Here is a 24781-nt window from a genome sequence, read left to right on the forward strand (position 1 = left end):
AACACATTCCTGCGTGAAATAAAATGAAACAAGACCTAATTTTTGTTAAAAGTTGATTATATATCGTATTTATTTTTCTTCCCTGATCAGACATTCGGCAAACAGTTTTTTAAAAGGGTCCCAGTTTGTTCTGCAAATCCTCTCCATTTTAAAGAGAAGAGACTCCTATTCCTAAATGCAAAATTAATTTGCTGAGGATCCCTTCATCCTAGTTTTCTTGTTGAAGTCAGGATTTGTGTCCATGTCAGTTTCTTTTGAAGACCACAATTTATATTACATGCTGCGATCTCTGTTCCTGGTCGAAGAGATTAGACTATACTGTACAATACAGCAGTGTTTTGTTCCTTCAAGATCAAACAGTGCTCATTTCCTGAAAATGCACCCTGACTTCCTGTATTTGGTTTTTTTAATGGTCACATCGAAGGGGGCTGCTTCAACAAACGGAGCAAATAAGACCTGTAATCTCATGAGCTCTCCGGATCAGTCCTTGCTTGTCGCTGATCTGGTCAGATCTCAGAAACTAAGCAAAGCTAAACCTGGTCAGCACTGAGATGAGACAACATTGCAAAATATCCCTTTTAAATGGGGTATTCCTTTGTATTGACATTCTGTAAAATTGTTTCAGTGGCAGGATTTTAAACTTATTCAAGTTTGTGCCATTGTTTAAGATGTGATAAAATAAGTGTCTGCAAGTGAAGTGCAGTGAATTATTGCTTCAAATTATTAAAATCATTAGAGTTCATGTAACTACTCCAAAGGCCTATAGTAAAGATTTGACAATTTCCTAGTTGTTGTTTACAAACAATTTCACTGGGTACAACTCAAAGTGGGATAGAGAAATAATTTAAATAAACAGCAGTGAGCAAATAAGACCTCTGAACCACCCCAGTGTTGTGTACTTTACAGATGTTACCCTGAAAGAAAGGCCTGCAGATTTACTCCCTTTAAATGACGGCACAAAAGAAAACATTCCCTGCAAAACCAGCATGGCAAACTTCATTTTCATTTAATTTATGTATTTACACATTTCACTGAAGCTTAATGGATTTGAAAAATGAACTCTTTGGTAGCAAGTAGTTTTAACTGATCCAAAATTCTCATCCTGGTGTTTCTTGAATGAAGATATTGGCATAAACGACATGGCGGGGTAGCTTGTTATGGAGCATAGACCCAAAATCCTTTGGGTAAGGAAGTACCTCCTGCTCTGGGGTTTAAGTGCCCTTGCAAGTGATTTCCATGACTTCTGTCATACCATGGTTCTGTCACATGACGGGTCAGCTGTAAGCAGTGCAGTTTTCAGTGTTACAATTTCCCATACTTACCGAGAGATTGATTTCAATTTAATTAAATATGGATCTAAACCAGTTTGATCCAAATGGAAGCCTAAGGCCTTCCATTCATATGGCTTTGTCAGCTTCATATTTTAGTCTAAGTTGGCCGTTTTCCTACTACAGCCGATAGAAGTCACTTGGAAATATGTCAAGGTGGATAATGGTAGCTTCAGTGTCATTCTTTTATCTGCTAAACCAATATAATCATTGCTTACACTTATATAGCGCTTTTCTGGACATTCCACTCAAAGCGCTTTACAGGTAATGGGGATCCCCCCCACCACCACCAATGTGCAGCCCCACCACAGCCATAGTGCGCCAGAAAGCTCACCACACACCAGCTATCGGTGGGGAGGAGAGCAGAATGATGAAGCCAATTCATAGATGGGGATTATTAGGAGGCCATGATTGGTAAGGGCCAATGGGAAACTTGGCCAGGTCGCCAGGGTTACACCCCTACTCTTTTCGAGAAATTCCCTGGGATTTTTAATGACCACAGAGAGTCGGGACCTCGGTTTTACGTCTCATCCGAAAGACGGCGCCTGTTTACGGTATAGTGTCCCCGTCACTATACGGGGGCATTAGGACCCACATAGACCGCAGGGTGAGCGCCCCCTGCTGACCCCACTAACACCTCTTCCAGCAGCAACCTTAGTTTTTCCCCAGGAGATCTCCCATCCAGGTACTGACCAGGCTCACACCCGCTTAGCTTCAGTGGGTTTCCAGTTGTGAGTTGCAGGGTGATATGGCTGCTGGTCATATAATATAAAACAAATCTCCTAGAGGTTTTTTTACTCCTTTCCCCCTCAGGCAGTTTTAATATATGGGATACACGGCCAATCCAGTTATCAGATCTGATGAGTACAGTGGGCTGGACAGCTTACTCTGTCTCACACCCTTAAAAACAATAAAGCAGTTCTGCTTCCCCCACAGTGGAGTGTTATCAGGTCAGGATAGAAGAGCTGCTGTGCTTTTAATAGGTAACGCATTGCTGTGCTGAGGGCTTTTCTGGGCTCATTAGTTTTGACTATATGGGTTGATTAGGTATGCTGTGGTGTTTGTTAATTCATAGCTCTAAATGGAGTAACAGCTTGAGTGACATGCTGCTTAAGAAATGTCTTGTGGGTGCTCTTCCAGCTTGGTGCATAAAATAATTCTGTGTGGTGCAGGTAATATGAAACCACTTGATGCTCTGATTACCCAACTTTTTTTTGTTCAGGAACAAGTAATAGGTTATTCCATGCTGAAAAGAGAAGAATGAAAGCACAACGTTTCGGCCGTGGAGCCTTCTTCATTCAGCTTCTGTAAATGGAATATCTGCTACTGCGAACTCTGGTGTGTTGATTCGGTTTAATAATAGTAGTGTTGCTTTTTAATTATTATACATTACATTTTAATTTGGTTTGCGCTTCTCCACAATGGCTTAGTCTCTCATCTGGGAGGCTTTAATGTACTGCCCTTGATGTGCGCCCGGTCCTCTGTGGACACGGTCATCAGCAGGGACTGGTCCGATAAATTCACATTCACTTGCTCTCGGCGCCAGCGGTGCGTTTGAAGATCCACAGAGCGTCTTGGCAGTTGCTCAGTTACAGGTACTGTACAGTGCTCGTCTCTCGATGGGCTGCAGGGAAAGTGCTCCAGGGAGGCCCATCGGGGTTCGGTACGGGCTGTTATTGACATCGACTGGGGACCTCGGGGAAATGCAGCTTGCTAGTGCGAGATCAGAGAGCCCTGAATTTTTGTGTTGGGTATCCCACTGGGGCAGTGAACCCAGAACTCGGGACTTCGTTAGATTCCACAGAGAAGAACAGAAGAGAAGCTTGGTATTGGTGAGATCATTGGAATAGCGCAAACAGTGCCTGTCGGAGAAGCCTGTAGTTAAGGAGCTGTGTGTACAGCAGAGGGAATGATGGTGTTAGTTGACTTCTGTCATTTTCATTCCTGGCCATTGAAAACCATGTTGTTCTCATAAGGTGGATCAATGGAAGGAGTGAACACGAAAGTAAGCGTGTGTGCCTAGCAATCAAGAATACTGTTAGTGAAAATGCCCTCGTTTGAAGGTTTTCAACATGTAATAAGCTGGTCATAACATGTAATTCTTGTGTGAAGAAAATTATGATTAGGCTGTGCATTTGTCTGCCCAGAAAGATTGTTTTATTACACTAATAAAGCATTAGTCGGCAGATGTTAAAACATTGAGCACTCAAAGTAACAATGCTAAGTATGCTGACTCATCAAAATAAGTTCTTTTTAAATAATTGGTTCCTTTTGTTGCATGGAAAGCAAAGGGCTGCTTCATCCTAATGCATGTCCATCTTAATATTTAGATTCTTTTTTAAATGTGGCTTTGGCGAGAGCTCATCATTTCAGGTCCAGTGTAATTTCGAGAGGCCTGTGCTAGGAAAACACAGCTCTCGTTGTAAGTTAATTGCACTATTCCTCTTTTAAAGGAGCTATTTCAGAAGAGTCAACAATCAAAATCCTCAATATATATCCAGAATGTGCTGGATGCTCAAAAGGGCATAACCTATAATCTGCCGGCTGGAATTTACTTCAGCGTTTTACAATTCTACCATGAAGCTGCTGATTTCTGTGTGAAATACTGTACTGGAAGTGGCACTTCAAGGCAGAGAGAAATAAAGGCTGCTGAAAATGTGTATCGGAAATGATCAGATCTTTTAATTCTTTGACTTTTGCAAGAGGAATTTATGGGTCTCTGTTTGTGAAGGTTTTCTGTAATGTTTTTCAAAAGAGTATCTTACATAGGTTGGGAGCAGAGTGGATTTGAAAGAATGGGCACATTTTCAGGGTAGGAATTCTGGGAATGCTGAACAATTCCGAAGGAGGGACAGAGTGAAAGAGCCTTTTCATTCTAGTGATCCGCATATTTCTGTCCCACTGTCCCAGTCGAGTTTGTCTGAACTCATTGTGAGCCATTGGTTTGACTTCGTACAGAATAATCTTCAAATGGAGCATAAGAACTGCTCCTTGTGTCTATAATTGCTGTTATTTATTGTAATTGGATTGTATGTTGTTCAATAATCCAAATTGTTGTAATTAACAATCAACCTCGTATACACTACAGCTGTTTTTGATATTTTAAAAATAATTGAACAATGGTTTTCTATCCTCTCATTTTTTGTACTTGCATAAAGTAAGCTGATTTCTCATTTCTGGTTATGAATTCTATAAAGTACTCTTGATTTTGTTTTTGTTGTACAAACCTGATTTATGTTTTTCATATTTTTGTATATCAGTGCTGGAAGTGTTCTGACCCACTCATCTTCAAGTCTGTATTTCAACATCACTGGAGACAGAGCTCCATGCAAGAGGTTCAGTAATTTTATTGATGCATAATAAACGCACAACCTGATGTATTGTCACAAATAGTTTATAAGCAGAGCTATCTCCCAAAATAAAAACAGTGCCAGAAAAGTATTTAACATTTTAGTTTTTGCAAAAGCATTTGAGTAAGTAAAAAGAAGACAGCATTTAAAGGATTCCCATTGAGAAGGCTGGAGATATAGACCAGTTAATCCTCAGTTATGCTGGTTTATGTGTAATTGCATTGTGCAGAGGGAAGAAAAAGTGTTTTATGGCATTGCTCTCAAATGAGGTGATGTTGGTGTAGCTTGCAGGCTTTCACTGTCTTGCTCTGATGAGCAGAGGTGCTCCAGCACCTCACTGTCTTAAACACCTACTAGTCTTGATCTGCACAAGTGCCTCCACAAACTCATAGGCTTTCTTTCCATCGTAACCATGGTCCTTAGTTAATAATTCAACTGCGAAATTCGCCATTGCTGTTCCTCTAATACGGGAGCAATTCATTAAAGTCCTGAAATAGGAAAAGGATCCCAAGGTGCCCTTCAGGTGTTCCAGGACAGGAAGCGCCGACTTCAGAATATCGGATGCCATGTTGCATTGGCTAATAATATCAATATGTAAATCTCCTAGTGTCTTGTTGAACCCCATAAGACCTGTGTATGAAATCCCATTTTGTGATTTATTTTTAACCCAGAAACTGTTTAAACTTTGAAACTATTGAGCTTTGCAACTTGACACTGAATGCAAAATAAAATGGACGTTGATATCGAATGCAGAACTGAACTGCTGACTGGAAGCCGAAGTTGCCTGATTCAGTGTGAGGTGAATACACACGACACTTTTCACGGCTTTTAGTCTTTATCACCTGGGCTTCAGATCTTCTGTCTGCAACATTAAAACAGTGGCTTGAGAATTTTGATCAGGCTAGACTTTTTGCAGACACCTGCTGTCTTAAAGTCAGGTCCTACAGCACAGGAATTGACAAGAAATATATTTTACAGTGGCTGTACTTGAAAATTTCTTGTCTGTATACGGTCAGAGGCTGCACATTTTTGTGAATGGTGGATGAGGTGATGCTTTGGTCTTGGTGTCAGTCTTGAGCTTGTGCCCGCAGAGTGCTGCTCAAGTTTGGTTGGGTTATGTGGTACTTGGCCTTGACCAACTGGCAGCAGCAACTGGGCAAAAGAGTGTAAAATTAATCAAATTCAACTCGCAGGCTGTACAAGTTTCTATAGCCTATAGTAATACTGCTCATGCTAGTTCAGATTGGACTGGAGACTGGAGTAATGACTGAGCAGCTGACAAAGGTCTTGACAAGGGATGGGTGACCTTGGCATCCTTTACTGCCCCCAGCTGTCTGGCTTTGTATCCCTCACGTTTCCCTGAGGATGCTAACACTCTGCAAAGTCTACATGTCTGGAGCTGATGCAAGATAGTCAGGGTGTTAAAGATTAATTATTTTCCGCTCTTGTTTGCACTGTGTGCTTGAGTGCTTGTTTTTGCAAACTCGGAATGTGTGTTCAGGACTTGCAGAAGTAGATACCTAGCTTTGATTAGGCGAGACCTACTTGTTAGGCCAAACCCAGAGTAAATGCTTCTTGCAAAATTATACATATGAAATATTGGAGGCATGCTTATATTGCAAGTCTTTATGCTGAGACTGGAATACTCTAGATAGACTAGGTCTGGGTTTGTCAAAAGATCTAAAAATCTGCACAGACGTATAATTACATTGAACCATGAGCTTATGTGTGGAGCTGCTGAGGTACATTTTATAAAACTCCAAGAGAAGACTTGACTGGAGTCTTCACAGTTTTAAGTGATGTTAAGTGATGTACCTTGCCCAGTCTCTGAAGCACTGTTAGGGTTTGTGTTCGCTCTGATCGCTTCATGTATATAGTTATGTTTATTCTAAATCACTTGTTAAACAACCTGTGGTAGTCTCTTAACCAGACCTTTCAAAGTGAGATGCTCATCTTACTAGAGATCATGATTAAAACAGTCACAGTCTTTGAGGCAGCTGGCGTTAATGTGTGGATCAGTTTGCCAGTTTTGCTTACTTGGACCCTGTGGGGTGGGATCTTTAGGGAAGGAGCGAGGGCCTGATGTGAGCAAACTCTGACTGGGCCCAAGACATGCTCTTAGTTTCGCTGTCCCCAGGATCTGCACTGTATCTTTACAGGGAAAGGTGATTTCCCTGGTCTTTGTGCAGGTGTCGGGATCAGATGATTTCCATTAATGGATTTGCATATTTATCCTGATGGGTTATTGAATGGGATTCGTATGATTGCAGTAGGCCACGGAGGTGAATGTTCCTGTTTGGGAGTCATGCGCGTTTTCCTGTGTTGAAAGAAAGAAATTAAAGTTTCTATTAGATATGGTTGGGGACTTGGAAGACTGTTCAGATTTGGGTGTGGTGGAGTTGAAAACCAGGCATGTCCTTTTGTACACAAGGAGGACATTGATCTGAAATCCAGAGTATTTGTTGTGGGCTGTGGCAGGCCTTAGTGGCGCATTGTAGTGGTTTATGCATGTGAAGCTTCAGATGCTCTCTAAGGTATGTTATCGGAATAAAGAAACTGTGGAAAGACCTGTGTCGTGGAATGAGTCTGCTTTTGGTCTTTCAGAACACCAGTGCAGTGTGTATATTAATCAATTAGGAACAAGTAATGGGTTAATTCCGTGCTGAAAAAAAGAAGAAAGAGAACACAACGTTTCGGCCGTGGAGCCTTCTTCAGGTGTGAGGGTGTCTTGCTGTGTCTTGCTCACACCTGAAGAAGGCTCCACGGCCGAAATGTTCCTTTGCATGCTGACGCAGCTCCCCAGCTGAACTATTAATAAATTACACAAGCAACGCTTTCAATTAAGGCAGCTCTCATCTTTGAGGGGTAGCTAACAGCTTATTTTACTCACTCGCCTTCCCAAGTGCCCAGAATGAAATTATTCATTTAAAAAAATAAAAAAGAGACAGCTCTTTTAAGAGTTGTCAACTCGGTGGTTTAAGAGTGACAACTCAGTGGTTACCTTTGCTGGAATAAGGATCTGAAAAGAATGGATAGCAAGTAAACTGGGATGCAGGGATCCAATGTGTTTTGTAAGGTGCTGTCTGTACAGGATGGTGGCAACAGATGAGGAAACGCGATGGATCTGCTGCTTCTGCAGCACATGAGCTTGTTCCTCCAAGCAGAGTAGGGTACCTGTCCACAGCAGACCTTTGAGTGTTCAGCAAATCAGTTTACTTTGAAGGGGGTTCACTTTTGCATTTGGGTTTGAACTGCTTTCTGACCTTCTCTCTAAGGAAGAAAGCATGCTGTGCTTTTCTTTTGTTTTAGTTAAACATGGTGGTCATGATCCAGTGTTTGCTAAGCAACAAGATGATTGTAGATGGAGAAAAAACCCTCCAAACTTGCATTAGTTGTAGGTTCTGTTTTTCTAACATCCAGTGCCACAGCCTGAGGTGCATTTTGTTAAATATTTACTTTCAAGGTGTTATTTGACAGAGGAAAATGTTTCCCTGAATAGGCTGCAGATTCCAGTTTGAATAAGCTGCATGGGTTTATATGAGCATTTAAACTGAAAAGGAAACAATTACAACTGTCAAATGTTTTGTTTCTAAATTGCCATAATTTGGTTTTCACTGTGGTCAGGTGTGGGACTTATTCTAGCCAAAACTCTTGGATTAAGGTATTGTAATTTTGTACTTTATATATTGGGGAGGAAGGCCTGTTTTGATATAAGTTACATTTCAACGTTTAACTACATTATTAATAATTAAACTTACTGTATGTCCGTTTCCGAAATGTACTGTTATGCTTTTTCCAGGATGTTAGTTCACATCACTGTGAAATTTCGATGCTTTCAAGAGTCATCTCAGCTGCTAAACTATGAGTTCATCCATTTGCTAACTGCTTCATCCAATTCACAGGTACAGGGGAACTGACACCACACCTGGCAAGCAGCAGGGCAAGGCAGGGTACACCCTGGACAGCACCCCAGTCCATCACAGTGACTAACTAAAGAAAACATGAATATTGTTCAGGTTCCATTTGGTGGTTACAGGTCAAAAGAGCCGCAATACCAGTGTTTTTGTCAGTCACCACCAAGAAAGCTCAGTGCCTGGCATTTTTGGAAGTGACCAGAACACACTGGGTTAGTTGTTCACAGTCCCTCTGAACTAGCTGGTAGCACTTCTGTACTATGTCAAACCCTTCAGTCTGTAACTGGTTTCAGTGGAACTAGGATGAGATAATGACATGACCTGCTTTTTATCACACTGCCATTCTTTTCTTTTGGACAGGAATCACTTCAGATGCAGGTCTGTGCCATTTTCTTTCTCACTGCAACTTAAAAAGATGTCGGGGTGTATGGAGTTGTTTCAGCAAATGTTCAAGAATTTCTCTGTATAAAGTTGTACTTCTTTAGCTCTTACTGTTTTGTGTTGCCTAAGCCAGAGTATCTACTTCAGCAACATGATTGGGCCAGTTGTTCCTCACTCACACATCATCTTTCCCTGACAATAGATTGGGAAAAATATAGCATTGTTAGTAGCATAGATTTAAGAAGAATCAGTATGTAAGGTCATTAACCATCAAATGAGAGAATGCATTGTTTCATTTGGGGCATCTTGTTTGAACTGAAATGCAGGGGGAACAGTGATGAGCACATACAGTATAAGAGAAACTAATATTTAATCTTGGTTCTTCTTGATGTTGACAAGTCCTGATTTAATGCTGCTGTCGTATATTGTAATAACATTTGCCTTTCTGTAACCTCTTAAAAATTAAACACAACAGACATACAGTAACTCTCCAAGATCTCTGCACTGTTCAGAAATGGATTTACTGCTGATATTGCAGATACTAGCAAACAGAAAGGCTACTCAATAAATAAATACCATACATTTAATATTAGCCATAGTTTGAATTTGAGGAAGTTCGCGTGAAAATGCATAGACAAGGGCATCATGCATGTATTGGAATTCATCACATACAAAGAAAATCTCAAATTTAAATACACTAAACTTTTCTTCACGATCAGATCCCAATTCCTAGTGTCATGCTGACTTACTTTCCCAACTTGTGGTCATCAGTCCAGAGAACAGCCAGTGGGCTTGTGGCTCATTGTTCTAAAGAGGGCTGTCTGGCTGCCAAAGAATTCAGTCGTGTTCACTCGGTTTTGTGCACCCAGTAAGAGAAGGTAGTTTGAAGGCTCTAGGGCTATCGATTGTTTTACAGGATGAGATTGCAAGAATTTTATGGCAGCTTTTCAAGTGAGGATTTCTGTGGTGTCCGCCCACTTTGCCCTCTGAACTAACAAGAACTTTAGACCTGCTTTTTTATTTTAAAGGTAGAAGAAAGACTTGCTTCATGGAGAAGGTGATTCTGCGCCTAAATTTGAAGCTCCCAAAGATTTTTATAGACCTCCTGTCCATTAGCTTAATTGAGTTAAGAAGTTGCTAAACTAGACCTTGATAATTGTGTCCAGCTCTTGAGCTGTTGGAGAGAATTTCTTTTGTGTGGTAACCACTAAAATTGTTTGGGTGTTTTGAAACCTGCCATTATCTGCTAGCTAAAAAGATGACGTTCATGCAAATTATTTGTTCAGTTAATTGGGAAGTGCTGGACTGAGTGGCTCAATCCATGTGGTACTAGCACTGTCTCATCCTGCATTTGAGCCCTCACAATGGGCAAAGCCCTGAAGGTCTTAAGCTTGTTGCATGTTTTAGCCTCTTCCCCACTTCCAAGTGGTTTTTGGAGTTTGTGGTCTCAGACAAGCAAACCGGTTCTTGTGAGGAAGTCATTCAGTCATTCTTTGTAGTGACCCCACCTTCTGAGGGAGGTGCACTGTATTGCATTGAGATAGCTGCTGTTTTTAAAAATAACTGCCAAATGTTTGTCATGACACTGTAATAATCTTTATCTTTCTGGTATTCCTTGAGTATTTCATTTTGACAAGCAGTTCATTTCTAACATAATTGCATTTCTGGGGTACTGATCACCAGTTTTATTTACAGCTTTCTAGACTGCAGAAACCTGTTGTTTTGTCATATACTATGAAAAAGAGATTTTCCGTTTTAGCTTCAGGGTAAAACTCCCTAACAGGACAAAGTTGTATATAGGCAGACTGTGGTCAGCAATCCATAGACTAGTATAAAAAAGCTAAAAGACAGCATACTGAGTCTTTGTTCAATTTCAATTTGAGATATGATATATATATATGAGATAAGATATCCATCTTTATAAAAATATATAATAGCCTTTTGTTAACTCCTTTTGGAAACAAAAACTAAAATAGATCCAGGTGGAAACATCTTTAACCACTTTCACCACTTAATTTGAAGCATAACGGATAAAATCTCTTGGTGAAAGCATGAAGCAGATGTATTGGTATGAGTGAATGAGTTCTATGACACAAGGATAGATTGTTTGAAAGTTATGGATCATGCATTGAGGATCAAAGCTCCTTCAGTGATCTTTCTGATTTGAATGGTTCAGTCAAACAATCCAGTTTCAACCCCAAATGTTCTGAAACAGTAGAAGAATGACTTCTAATTTCTCACAGGTGTGTCACTACCAGACTGAACAGTTTTACTTTTATGCTGTTTCAGTTATCGCTGCATTGTGACTGACAAGGAATTTGCCTCAGCTGACTGAGAAATACAAGAGAAATCCTGTCTGACTGGTTTGTAATGTGAGATATCAGTGTGTGTTCATTTCCATGATAGAATCCAGATGGCTTTTTTGTTCAAAATAATTTTTCAAATTATTGCCATTCTTCAAAATAGTTTTTGTACTGACCACCTCTGCTCTTCCTTACTCTGTCAGCTGGCACAGAGCATACCCAGAACATATGCAAAGTTTGTAATAACTTAAAAAGCAGCTGTGTTACCAAGCTGTAGCCTAGTTGCATCAGATCTCAGAAGCTAACATTGGCTGGGGTAAGCATTGAGGTGAGAGACCTCCATATAACACCAGGTTGCTGCTGTAAGTGGTATCGGGGGACAGTTCACACTTTTATCCTTGCACTACAATTTTCAAGGAAGTCCCCCAAGTATTGTGATCAATGACATTGTTCTGTAGGAGGCACCATCCTTTGGATGAGTCCTTAAACTGAGATTCTGCCTGTCTGATCATTAAAGATTCTCCAAAGGCAAGAGGTGTCAACTGTGATGTCCTGGCTGAATCCTACTCTGGGCTTCCACAGTATGACCTCTGTAAAGTTAATCCATCTGGTGAAACAATTTTTCACATTTCTTCCTGAAGTAGTGGGGCTGCTGATGCATAATGGTTATCATGGACTGTCACCCCATGATGGATGAAGTAGTTCCCCCCGATAAGTAAAATATTTTTGGATCCTTTTAAATGAAGTGCTATACAAATGCAAGACTCTGTTGTTGGGATTATTTTCACTTTAGTAATATATGACATGAAAGCAGGTGAATTGAGTAGGTGGTTTTGGAAACACCTGTACCAAACCAGTGGGAACTGGCTGCTTCTGTTTAGGGGTGTGTTGGGGAGTTAGAGGGCAGTTCAGGCCAGTTCCTGGAGTCTGTGGTCCCACTATGGGAATAGAACAGGAAGGGCAGGACTGTGCTGGTTGCGAGCTGATTGACAGAGCCCCACCCTTTAGAGCAGAAACCTGAGAGCAGCACATTGCAGGTAGTCTGGCAACAGGTATCACAACAGCAGGTTTCAGTGTAGTGCAGGGAACAGGTGACCAACAAACTGGCTATCGGCAAAAGAGCTTTGTTCACTAAGTATTCATCATCACAAAGATCACACATGAATTACAGGATTTAAAAAATGCTGTGTGTGAAATAGTTATATTACATCCAACAGAAATGTCACAAATGTATATTATCATGTCTTAAATTATTTTGATGGGCTTCTGTGTGTTTTTATTTACTGTGACTTTGTGATGTGGTAGTATTGCGTTTTGTACTTGGCAGATGGAGTAAAAGAATTCTTAAACAGATTAATTATTGCAGAGCTGTCAGGGCTATTTGGAATTTGTATTGTCAGTATTCTTTGGAATCTGCTGGATTCAGAAAATGAAAATGGATTTCAACAATTTTGAATGGGACTAGGACAACCACAAAGAAAGCTCTGATATCCGACTTCCTCTGATGCCTGGTGAAATATTTCCTTTGACTTTTAGAAATTCTGGTTTTAAGTACTACGTTGCTCCATTCAACATCCTTTGAACCTCTTGCCAGAACAGTTGGACCACAGCTTCTCAGTGTTTATGTGCTGCTCAGAAGGAGCACCGGACTGTCCCTCTAACAGTGCAGTGTCCACTCTTATGAATGCCACACTGCAGTTGGTCTGCCTCTGATTAGCCATTTTTTCCAGTTCCCTGATTTCAGATGTTGTGGTGGGTGGTGCTTCTTTGTAGAGATTCATGTAGTTCTCGGGTAAAGTTGGATTTGGAGATGAAATGTTCCGTGCTGTGCACTGTGCAATGGAGAGCACTACACAGCAGCCCCATTGTGCTTGTCCAGTAAAGAGCCCCCTGTTTCGTCCAGCTGGGCTGGGCAAAATTAGAGAAGTGTGCCAGTCGGTGCTGGCTGCTGTGGGCTGCATGGCCCCATTGCACTGTCTGCACAATGCAGCAGCAGCCCCCAGCTGTCTGAGGGTGGTGGACACATTGCACCCTGTTCTCTTGTACCAGGGACAGCAGGACTCTTGACCCCTCCCATGAAAGACTGCAGCAGACCCCCACTGGTTTCAGATGCTCACAATGAGAGCCTGTTGTTGCGGAGGATTGCAAATACAGTATTGCATTGTTCTCCGTGCCCATTTTTAAGTGAGACTTCCATTTTTTTTCCCCTTATAGTACAGTTGTTGTTCCATTGGCATCTGTGAAAATTCCCTAGACATACGCTTTGTTTTTATTGTACAATATGCAAATTTAAAATAATCAGTTGAAAGGCAGATATGAAAGTTCTGCTACCAACTAGGCCCTGTGCTCTTCCAGTATTGTGGGAAGTATGAACCATAGCAACTTGCTGGACATGATAAAGTGGTCTCTAGACATCACTTTCATTTTATTTTCCATTCTTCCAGAGAGAACCCGTGGCTAAATTAAAGAATTATGAGGCAGAATATACCATGGTATGTCTCTGTGAACACGCAGCATGGTTCATTTTTGTCATGCAAAAGTCTTCATCTTTGGGGCCAAAGTAGGCAGGCTGGGATTCGACATTAATGTCTCTTTGTCAAAATCAACACGTATAGTTGAAGATCTGTGAATAGGCATCTGTCCGGTAGATCAGCCACTGATCAGACCTCCTTGTTCAAAGAGATTTATTTTGATGTGTGCACATTGTCAAGCTCTTTTTGGGAATTCCAGTCATAGTCAATAGGATGACTGCAAATGTCTGATATGATTGTGGATAAAGGCTAAGATGTTAATTTAACATAAGAATGTTTACAAAGGAAAGGGGGCCTGTCTACCTCACTTGGTTTTAAGTAAATGATCTGAGGGTTTCATCTTGATGTTTCTTGAAGGAAAACTGGTTATGTGCTTTGACAACATGTTTTATAACTAACATAAAATATTCCTGTAAATAGGGACTGAAGCTCACAGCATCTTTTGTGATCTAGAGTTTACAGTTGAATTCATTAATTGCATATGAGATTGAGAAGATTAGGAATGGGGTCATACCAGGCAGCAGCAGGCTGGGACTTGTCGGGATTAAAATAGGTGAAAGGGTGTGGTTTGTTTTTAAAACTGTTCTTTTTTGTGAGTGCATTCTTATTATACTACTGTTTTTTTTTAACAAGTAACAGAACATAATGAGACTCTTTAGTGGGATATCATTTGCAGGAGGTGTAATTAATGTTCTCAGGTTGCAGTTCATTTTAGCCTGAGTGCAGTGGTCCCTTGTCCCAGGATTAGAGGAGGGTGAATGGGATGTGTCTGTTATTTCCAGCTTCTCTACATTCCATCTGCATCTGAAATGGTTTTCATTAGCAACTGTTTACCTTTTATGTAAAGAACTTTATGAAAATATCATTTAGTACACGGTTATTGTTATCAGCCTTCCATTCTGGTAATCCTCAGGGCAGTTTGTTGTCTGCACCTATTCTGGCACGTTATTCAGAGGCGAATTCGTTGCATTCTGGTACTTGTGACTAAAACAATGTATGGGTGCCCACAGTGACGCAAAAGTCTCATTCATTTTTCCGTTTGTCTGCGAGTTTCCCTGACACGTCTGTACCCAGAGAGAATCCAGTTACCTGCTGCACCTCTGCTGTCTGAGCACCACTTGCAGTGCTCACTGCTGAAATAAACAGGGGTGTCTTTCACACGCACTTACATTTGCTATAGCTACGCTTGCTATAGCTACCAGTTTTGTTTGGCCTTTCTTTGTCTAGGTGGCCTCATGGGGTGTAGGTAGCATTATCTTTTGATACTAATTAGTGCTGGCATCATGCATGTTATCAGAAATACAGCATTTTCTGATGTTAGTCACACACACCACCAGCTAGGCTGAAGTACACATAACTGAATGAAAAAATGGCTTCTAAAAGTGTTAATCTTTTTAACTTCTAAATACAGATCTTTGTAAACCTTTATGAACTCCTAACTTCTCCCTTCTGGAAAATTTACACTTGGATCAAGGCTGTCTCTTCCCAGATCCTGCAGAGAAAACAGGCTGGAGTTTTAGATTAGTACTTTCTAAAGATGTAGTTCAAGTGTAGATCGATCGATCCATCTAGGTCTTTCATCTGTCTGTGGTGACTGACAGAGCCTTGCTAGGACCAGAAGTGGCCATCTATAGATTATGTAACTCCAGCCTCTTTCATATGAGAGTTTCACCTTGGTTAGTTAGCAATACTAGAAGTGTTCTCTATTGCAGATCTGATGTTTATCTGAATATCTTTCAAAGAGGTCACCCTGCAAATGTTCATTGTGTAAATACATGTTAGGAATGACTGAATAGGCAGGGAACCGGTTCTGTGTCTCGGAAGAATGCCATCCAGCCAGGTGGAAATTTTAAAATGCATTGTTCTTGGTTTCTCTTGATCTATCATTCATATCAACTGGAAGTTTTCTTACTTTCAGGCTACATTACAGGAGCCTGTACTTTCGTAAAAGTCTTAGGCGTAGAAATCATAACCTGATCCCGAAACAATTATTTGGAGGGAGAAAACTAGGCTCTTTTCAAAAGAGAGAATATTATTATGAATTCCTCTTTCAGTTTTGTACCGCCGTAAACAAAAGCTTTTTCATGACCGTTTTGGGCACATTGGCATCTGTATAAGTAGTTGCAACTCAAGTGTATCCAGATGGGGAATTCCTGACTTCTTGTACTTCTTTCATTTTCAAACAAACAGAGGGAGAAAAAGGGGAAGTGTAGTCATGGTTTGCCATTGATGAGTGTATCTGCCATCATGTGTCCCTGGTAACTGGCCATCATCCAGTCCAAAGAAAGGTTATGAGAAGCAGAAGGGCCTGTATAAATGGTGACTAAGATTAATTTAGGCTGAGGGTGTCAGTATACTTCTGATATTTGAAAATAATTGGATTGGGCTCTCTGATTATGCAATGAAGAGCATCATTCTTGTATTCGTCAGCGAGCTCTGTGATGCGTTGAGCACATCGAGGTTCATCACAGGCTTCTGTAACACTGCACATGATCTCACTGCCGAGATGCAGTGGAAATGTGATTTTCCTTTGCTCTGTCTGCATTCCGATACACTACCTCGAAGGTTTTCCAACAGACTTATTAGGTTAACCAGTATCTTCTCAAACACTAAAGCCAATCTCTACATCCATCCATTTTCTAAGTGCTTTTTCCATTTCAGGGTTGTGGAAGTGCCTATCCTGGCAAGCAATGGGTGCAAGACAGGGTACCCCTGGACAGGATGCCAGTCCATAGCAGGGCATGCACAAACGCACACACTCACACCAGGGCCAATTTTCCCAGAAGCCAATTAAAGTGCCAGAATGTCTCTGGACTGTGGGTGGAAACTGGAGCACCTGGAGGAAACCCACACGAACATGGGGAGAACATACAAACTCCATGCAGACGGCACCCCAGGTGTGGAACTGAACCCAGGGCCCCAGTGCTATGTAGCCACAATGCTAACTGATCCACCACCATGCTGCCCCTAAACCTGAACTACCCACTGTTAATTTAGGAGTGCAAGTGTGAGGCCTGCTACTCAAGGTCTGCAAAAACACCCTGAAGGTTTGTAAACTAATATCTTTAGTTTATTGGATATTTATCACTTAAGGAACAAGTAATAGGTTTATTCCATGCTGAAAAATAGAAGAAAGAGAACACAACATTTCGGCCGTGGAGCCTTCTTCAGCTGTGAGCAAGACACAGCAAGACACCCTCACACCTGAAGAAGGCTCCACGGCCGAAACGTTGTGTTCTCTTTCTTCTGTTTTTCAGCATGGAATAAACCTATTACTTGTTCCTTTGCAGCCTACGCATGCTGCCGCAGCTACCCACCTGAACATTTATCACTTAATTCCTCTTCTATAAATCATTTCTCTTGTTTTGTCACATATATTTTGAGCATAAAGACAAATATCCCTCTGTCATTATTTGGTTAAAATCACTTCATTAAAGACTGAGGAATGACGGCCCGTTTGAATCAATGCTCACACACAGTGCGGTGAGGCATGAGTCCTCAGGTTCCCAGTAGCCATGGACATTGGATTTCTTGTTGTGTTTTAAAGTCCCGAGCAATTCCATATTCAATCCCTGTAAATGAAGCATTCTGAGTATTTCCCCCCCAAAAAAATATTAAGAATGTGGAATCTTCTAATTAATCAATCCCAAATTTATTTAGACTACTTGTCAATTTGTGTGAAGTGAGTTAGTTCTCAGTAGGATGCATCGTGTATTTTAACTAACAAACAACTGCATCAATAATATCTGTGTTGTAGAGGCAGTATCCATTCGTGATATTAAGTTTGTTGCCAGGAAATGTTGTAGCTGTTGCCTGTGTAGTAATTGCATGGTTACAGATCTCATTCATCCAAATCGGGATGCAGCGTTTGCTAAATCCATTTTCAAAGGCTCATTTCGCAATGCTGCTAACCTACTCATTCGATACCTCCCCAATACAGGAAAGCGTGCAGCAAACCATTCACTCAGGAGTTGGCAAGTTAGGGCTTAGTCATGCAGCAGGCACTGCTGTCCGTGGGGTGCTGCGAGGCGCACGTACGAATGGGTGGGGGCATATCCCGGGGGCAGGTGAGAGGTCATAGTCCCTGCCAAGAAAGACCTGTTCCACAGGCGTGTCTGTCTATTCATGAGTCATTTGTTGACCTTTGTTCAACCATAAATCTTATTGAGAGCCTCTCTGCAACAGACCAGGCAACATATTTACAGCATCAAGTAATAAAGTGTCAATAAGATCCAGTTCCAGAAATGTTTTCTAAACTAAAGCAAAAGGTTTGTTTGGCATGTGGGTTACTCTTATTTTTTTGTGCGTCTTGGCATTTTTCCAGAATAGCTCTTGGTTTGTCCTTAAGAATGAAAGAACATTGTCTGAAACTTACTAAATGTGCTTCTGAGTGTAGCTGGGATCTATATGAAGCTCCCTGGTTATGGGAGCTGTACCGGTTATGAGCTTCTGTGTCCTGGTCTGTCCTGAACTATGTGCTGCTTCACTAGCATTCCAGTTCTCGCAGAAGTAATAATAATAATTCCTTATTATTATATAGCGTTTTTCTGGATACTCCAAAGCGCTTTACAGGTAATGGCGGACTCCCCTTCACCACCACCACCACCAATGTGCAGCCCCACCTGGATGACATGACAGCAGCCATAATGTGCCAGAACGCTCACCACACACCAGCCATCAGTGGGGAGGAGAGCAAAATAATGAAGCCAGTTCAGAGATGGGGATTATTAGGAGGCCATGATTGGTAAAGCCCATTGGGAAATTTGGCCAGGACACTGGGGTAACACCCCTACTGTTTTGAGAAACTCACTGTGATTTTTAATGACCCCAGAAAGTTAGGACCTCGGTTTTACGTCTCATCCAAAGGACAGCACCTTTTTACAGTATAGTGTCCCCGTCACTATACGGGGGCATTAGAACCTGCACAGACCACAAGGTGAGCGCCCCTACTTGTGTATGATGGGCTTATTGGTGTCATTTAATTGGGGGATAAAAGCTAGAATATTCAGGCCTGCAAAAAGTTGAGAAAGTGGCAAAGGTAAATGTGTATCTGAACTGCTAATTACACAAGACCAATGAGAGCTGAAACCAGAACAGCCCTGTTCTAGAATTCAACCTGTTGCACAAGCACCACCCCAGGAATGTGAGAGAAGATGTGATGCATTCTCTCCATTCCAGCTGCATGGAGAACCTGTTTCTGTTCTCCTGCTCCTTACAGTAGCATACAGGTTGCGCACAACAAATAATCTTAATAAAACTAATTTATAACCATGCATTGAGACTATTGCTGAAAAGACAGTAAGACTAAAAAGTTGATTTGCAGACTCAAATGGAATTGTATAGTGAGTTCCAAAGACCCCAATGGTGTTGCAATCTAATACCCATTCCTTTGAGCCCATCTTTTGGCAGAGTAAGAAGGTCTCAATCAGAAGATTAATTTCGAGTTTAGTTGGACAAAACTCATAATCCTTTAAAACAATCTTGAGCCTGGACATTCAGTGCCTTATATGTGTTCAGGAGATTCTTAAAGTTAATTTTAAATGGTTCTGTTCTTTCTTGCTCAGAGAATTTAAACTGGACCCAGTGTCTTGCGTGCTTGTTCCTACTGTATGTGTAAAAGCACCCTTTCTATTACATCTCTGCATTGCACTCTAGGCGAGGTTGGAGTTCACATCCTTTATTCCATACCACTCATTAGTGTGATCATTCAATCTGCTATTGAACTGGAACATATCCTAATACTTCAACTGTGAATAATAAGAACTTGGCTGGGGGAGTCTTCTTGGGCATTAGTTGTCAAGCAACTTGTATTATGCAAGCAAATATTCTGTGTTTCTGCAGGAAAAATAGAATCTGACAATGTGGTTATGTAAAGGGTTCTTATTCCTCCCTTTAAGTGAATCTATTTTTTTGTAATTGCTCATCTGTCTGAAATGTTTTTTTCCTTGTGGAGCTCCTCAAGCTGGGGGTAGAGGTGGAAATGGGTGTTGGAAGTCCTGGAATGAAAGAGAGAAATTAAAGACGGGAACCTTCAGACACAAATTGCAAGCAAGGACCAACACATAGTAACACACTGCATTTTACCATCGGTCTGTGCACTCAGTGTTTAACATAACTTCAGTATAACCAACACTTTTTCTAAAAGGAACAAATTTGAAGATGTATAGCAACACATGTTTTTCTGGTTTGTTATATATACCGTCTGTGTATTTGAATGTCTATATAGTGTTTTATAGCTTTGAGGGAGCAAAGTGCTTAACACCATATTTTTGAGTCCTGTTTTTAAGAGTCCTCTTCACATTGGGATTGTAAAGAATAGGAAACAGAAATCGGATAATTATAAGTAACTAAAACTGAATTGCAGCGTTTATCACTACCGGTCCTCCAAAGACTCAAGAACTTAATTTAGACCTTCAACTAAATTGAAGTTGAATGCTCAAAATTTAAGCATTTTGAGATGCTTAAATATGAAGATATTGATCAGTTTCTCTTTACCTGACCTCCCGTGCTTGCCAAAGCTCAGCTATTCACACCAATGGTGTTGTACTCTACTTTCTTCTTTCAAGTACAGTAGCTGTCATACAACTGTGCCAGCTGAATTTTCCAATTAACACTAAGTTCAGTTTATCCATGTTCTGTGTACCTTAAGTTGATTTTCAGGTGACTTTTGAAGTCTGAAAATAAGAATGTCTGTTTCTGGGAAAAAAACAAACAATTCTTCTCTGTTCTTTCAGACGGTGCGAGAGAGGAGGAAAGGCTCACACCAGACCCCAGAGGAGGAGACGGGAGCCAGCCGGTGCAGTAGTGTCAACACGGAGACGGTAACTTGACTGCACAGTTCGACTTGTGGATCCCAGCACACGGCTGGTGTGGGCGCAGGGGCTGTTCTAGTTTACTAGAAGACTCATGTAATGTAAATGCAGTGTACTGTATAATGGTTTAGGCAGTACATAAATGGCAAAATATGGGATCCTCTGCCAAATATGTATATGAATGAATTTTCAGATGAATATTAATATCTTCTTAAAAGCTCATGTGATTTGACTGCAGTCAGCAATAGATCAAGTGACTATGCCTTACACCTTGTATAGCTCTGATGGAGTGCAGTGTTCATGAGGCCAAGGGAGATGATTGGGGTCACATAGTCAGACATTCAGACTGAAGCGGACAGAAAAATCAAAGGAGCACAATCTGTTTCAGCTCAGGAACTCCTGACGCAGTACCTAGCAGCAGCCGTACATCCTGGTTGAGGTAAATGTGCAGTGCACTATGAATTAAGCTTGGCTTAGTAGGGTTTGCTTTTCGGCTGCCTTTTCTGTGTTTTGGCTCTGAGCTTGATGGTAGCAAGTTATTTTTGCAAGTCATCCCCAGCATGTTTTCCAACCTTAGGTCTTGTCAAAGGCCTGGGGGAGGATTATTCTATCATTTCAAGAGATTGAGCTCAGCTGGTCCTAAAAATGCACTCTGTCTTAGGCTGGTTGGCTATTGCTGTAACAGCTGACAGCACTGGTTTCAGAACAGGAGGCTGCAGCAACTCTGGGAACTACAATCCTTCAGTAATTTAAAGCCATGTCCCTGGTTATCTGTTCCTTTGTGTTCTCAACAAAGGGGAAAGCAGGACCAGCAGTGCTTACATGTCCACTAATAGCCTGTCTAAACACCCACTGAACTTTCATCCCTAAACATCCCACAGAACTTCACCTGTAGATGACAATTTAAAACCAAGACCTTAATCTGTTATTGTCTACTTATACTTTATAGACACTTTATCTGATCTGAGGACAAATGATGTAATGGGGGTTGGCACAGGTTGCTTAAGTGCATCTTTATTGCTGCTTTACTGCCCCCAATTAATGTTCCTGTTTTAACTGAATCCAGTCTCCACAGGCTTTTGTAAGTAGTACGTGTTACTGCGTCAACACTTTTCCTGTCATTTTCCACCGTAGTCCTGCAGTTTGCTTGGTATATCTGGTATACATCTTTCCATCTGTGTTTTTTTTGCCTTCTTCATCTTAAAAGAGTTGATCAAAAATAAACATGGAATGACCTGTAACATTTCATTCATGTCCTATGTGCAACGCCAGCAGCCTTTTTGTCTGCCACCCTGTTATTCTCGCGATAGAAAGCTCTCCCCAAACGTTGCGTGAGTTTTGGATCTGAAACCAGTCCAGGCTGGTCCTGGATAGACCTATGAACATCCCCAGTGTTGAGTGATTTGTAGACATTCCTCGAATCTTCGTGCTGACACAAGTGGCTGATTTGGGAGTGCCTCCTGACACTTTCGTTGTCTTTGTGACAAGGGAATTGATGTGAGAGTGAAAGACTTGCATGTTTTTTAACCAGCATACTTTGCTAGTGACACAATGCCCTGACCACCACGGGCAAGTGTTCCTGAGGCATCCTTAACACAACCTTTGCATGCTGTTGTTGGAGAGAAAAGTAATGGAGAAGTTGCTGCTATTATAATCAGCATATCTGCCCAGTTACTACCGGTCACCTTGTGCGTGATAAGTACAGCACAGCAATTTGAAAGTGCAGTAGGGCTTCATCATCATTTCATCACATGCACTTAAATAGACAGGCACAATGGTAAAGGGCTCCTTGTGGTAGAGATGGAGAAACAACAGAGAGAGCGCAGAGCAGGCAGGTGGCTGTATACAGTCCTGGGGCTCAAGGCTACCTGCCGTCCCACATGGAGCGATGTTTTCAAGCTTGTCCTTCAACGCACTGACGCTGGATTTCTTGAAAGAGTAGGTCTCCCACAGCTGTTCCTAGAGGACAGATTGGAGGAATTACTGCATCAAAATCACTCCTGCTTTGCACGGGTCCTGCAGGATTGCAGTGCCACAGGAAATCAAAACATCCGTTAGATTGTCTGTGATGTACATATTTTGATTTTATATATCAATAGAAGTTCCCACCTTTATCAGGGTAAGTCAGAAAAACCGTGAAACTTTGATGTAAATGAACATTTTTGTCTGATTTACAACATAAACCAAATTGGTGACTAACCCCTAGATGGGTTTGGTAGCAGAGTTTAGTTTATTTTCAGTTTACATCATGATCAAGGCCCAATTCAGAAATCCTTTGTTTTAAGCTATCATTTGAAGTGGTTAGAGGTGGGCTAGGAGGCAAGTGAATGCAGACAATTCAGAGGTCTTTGTGGTGATTTGCACCTTTTATCTTCATGGTATATTGTTGGAACCACAATAAAGAAGAATAATTCAACAGCCATAGAACACAGTACCAATACAGAGGCAATGAACTAGGAGGGGAGGAAGGTGGAGAGGGGAAAAGTGTGATCCATCACCATCCTCTTCCTCAAACCTTAGGCCATGTGAGAAGACATTGTCCTGATCTGGAGACCAGATTCTAACAAAGTAATCTGAGCACTTATTGTAAAGATTTTGCTGTTTTACTTTTTTAAGCAATTCAGCTTTCCTACTTTGTGGAATCTTCAGGCTAAAAACGTTCTCTCCTAATTGGTGATGTGTTTATAGAACAAGGAGATTGATTCCCATTCACTTTGGGCATCCATGTTGTAGGGAGGGATATTTGGTTTTGCTTTGATTTCATTTAATAGAATGCATGTTTTTTATTTTTTAGACTGTAAAGGTGTTATATATTGTTTTCAGATTACAGGGGTAAAATTGTTTTAGGTTTGTAGGATGTATTCCCCTGAAACACAAATATTTTTGGTGTTTTGCTGTTATAATATTTTTAACAGTTGTCTTGTCAAGTCTTGAGTTTGATTAATTTGTTTCGCCATAACTGTGCTGGAGAATTAAAAAAAACTCGCGTGTCTCACATTTGCCTAACGCTTGAGTTATTTCCTGACCCTGCTATTTTGTAACAGTGTGCATGTCTTTAGGAAGAGAGGGAAATAAGAAATGACATGCAAGCATTTTTTATTCCTTCTGTGGTGATAATCATACATCTGCCCTGGTGCCTGATGTCTTCAGGAGTTTAAGGACCTGTATTGGAACTTGTCTAGCTCATGGGCTTCATTCCTGCTAAAGATATTATAGAGACGCTAAGAAGGCTTAGCATTAAACATACAAGTAGCTAGTACTTAATATGTGTAGACCAAGACAGACTGTTTTATTAGTAAAATGGTTATCAATAGTGGTTTATAACAGGAATCTTTAACCCTGGTCTTGGAAAATTAAGTGTAGCTAGCCTTATAAGTCACCCTTAATCATTTGTTTTTTTTTAATGAAGAGCAATATATGTAAGGTATTTATATATTAAATAATCTAATGAAAATGTGTTCATTTAAAGGAGTTATGGATCTTTGAGGAATGAAAAGTATTACGATTTGTACCAGATCTTTAAATCACTTAATTTGATAAATTGCCTGTGAAACCCAGGATTGGAGACCCCAACTTACCATCTCATCCATTAGCACTGAATTTCTAAAGAAATAAAATAAGTTAAAATAAGCCTTTTCTATTGTACAGTTCGATCTTCTCGCCTCAAGCGTGGGCTTGACCTCGGTAGTGTCCGACACGGTGACTTTCACGTCTGCCGAGTTGTGATGAGAGGGCAGAGCAGTGCATGGCCGTGCCGTGCACTTCCTGGCGAGAGGGGACTGGCGCTATCGCGGTGTTTGTTGATCTGGCCCTGGGCAGTGTTTGAGCTGGGAGGGCCTTTGCCCATTGTGAGCTGTGGCTGGGTTGTGTTTGGAGCGGCCTGGGCAAGGTGAGTGCCCGGTCGGTCACTGACCCTCCACGCTCAGCCCTCACTACAGCTTGCGCACAGCCTTGCTGACTCCTCATCCCTCGAATCCCTTTTCTCTTTCTTTCTCGTTGGGGGGGAAAAAATGTTGAGTGTTTTTGCAGTTCTTGAAAGCTGCTTTCCGTAGGGGGGGGCCAGAAAGCCAAAAGTGAATAAATCCGATCAGAAGAATTCATAGGAGCGTTTACCAATTTCTTTCATTTTTATTTTCAAATATAATCGGCTAAAAAGCTATGG

The 24781-nt window shown here is 41.2% G+C and overlaps 1 protein-coding gene across 1 annotated transcript in view; it reads left to right on the top strand.

Annotated features, from left to right (window-relative positions):
* fa2h (fatty acid 2-hydroxylase) overlaps window positions 1-24781 on the top strand; it is a 40781-nt gene that overhangs the window by 6733 nt on the left and 9267 nt on the right. The window contains exon 2 of the mRNA XM_088614494.1: window positions 20542-20628. Within this exon, the coding sequence (XP_088470620.1) occupies window positions 20542-20628 (87 nt within the window). The remainder of the gene's footprint in view (window positions 1-20541; window positions 20629-24781) is intronic.

The sequence above is a fragment of the Lepisosteus platostomus genome, chromosome 20 (assembly GCF_059453375.1).
Source record: "Lepisosteus platostomus isolate fLepPlt1 chromosome 20, fLepPlt1.hap1, whole genome shotgun sequence".
NCBI classification, from domain to species: Eukaryota; Metazoa; Chordata; class Actinopteri; order Semionotiformes; family Lepisosteidae; genus Lepisosteus; species Lepisosteus platostomus.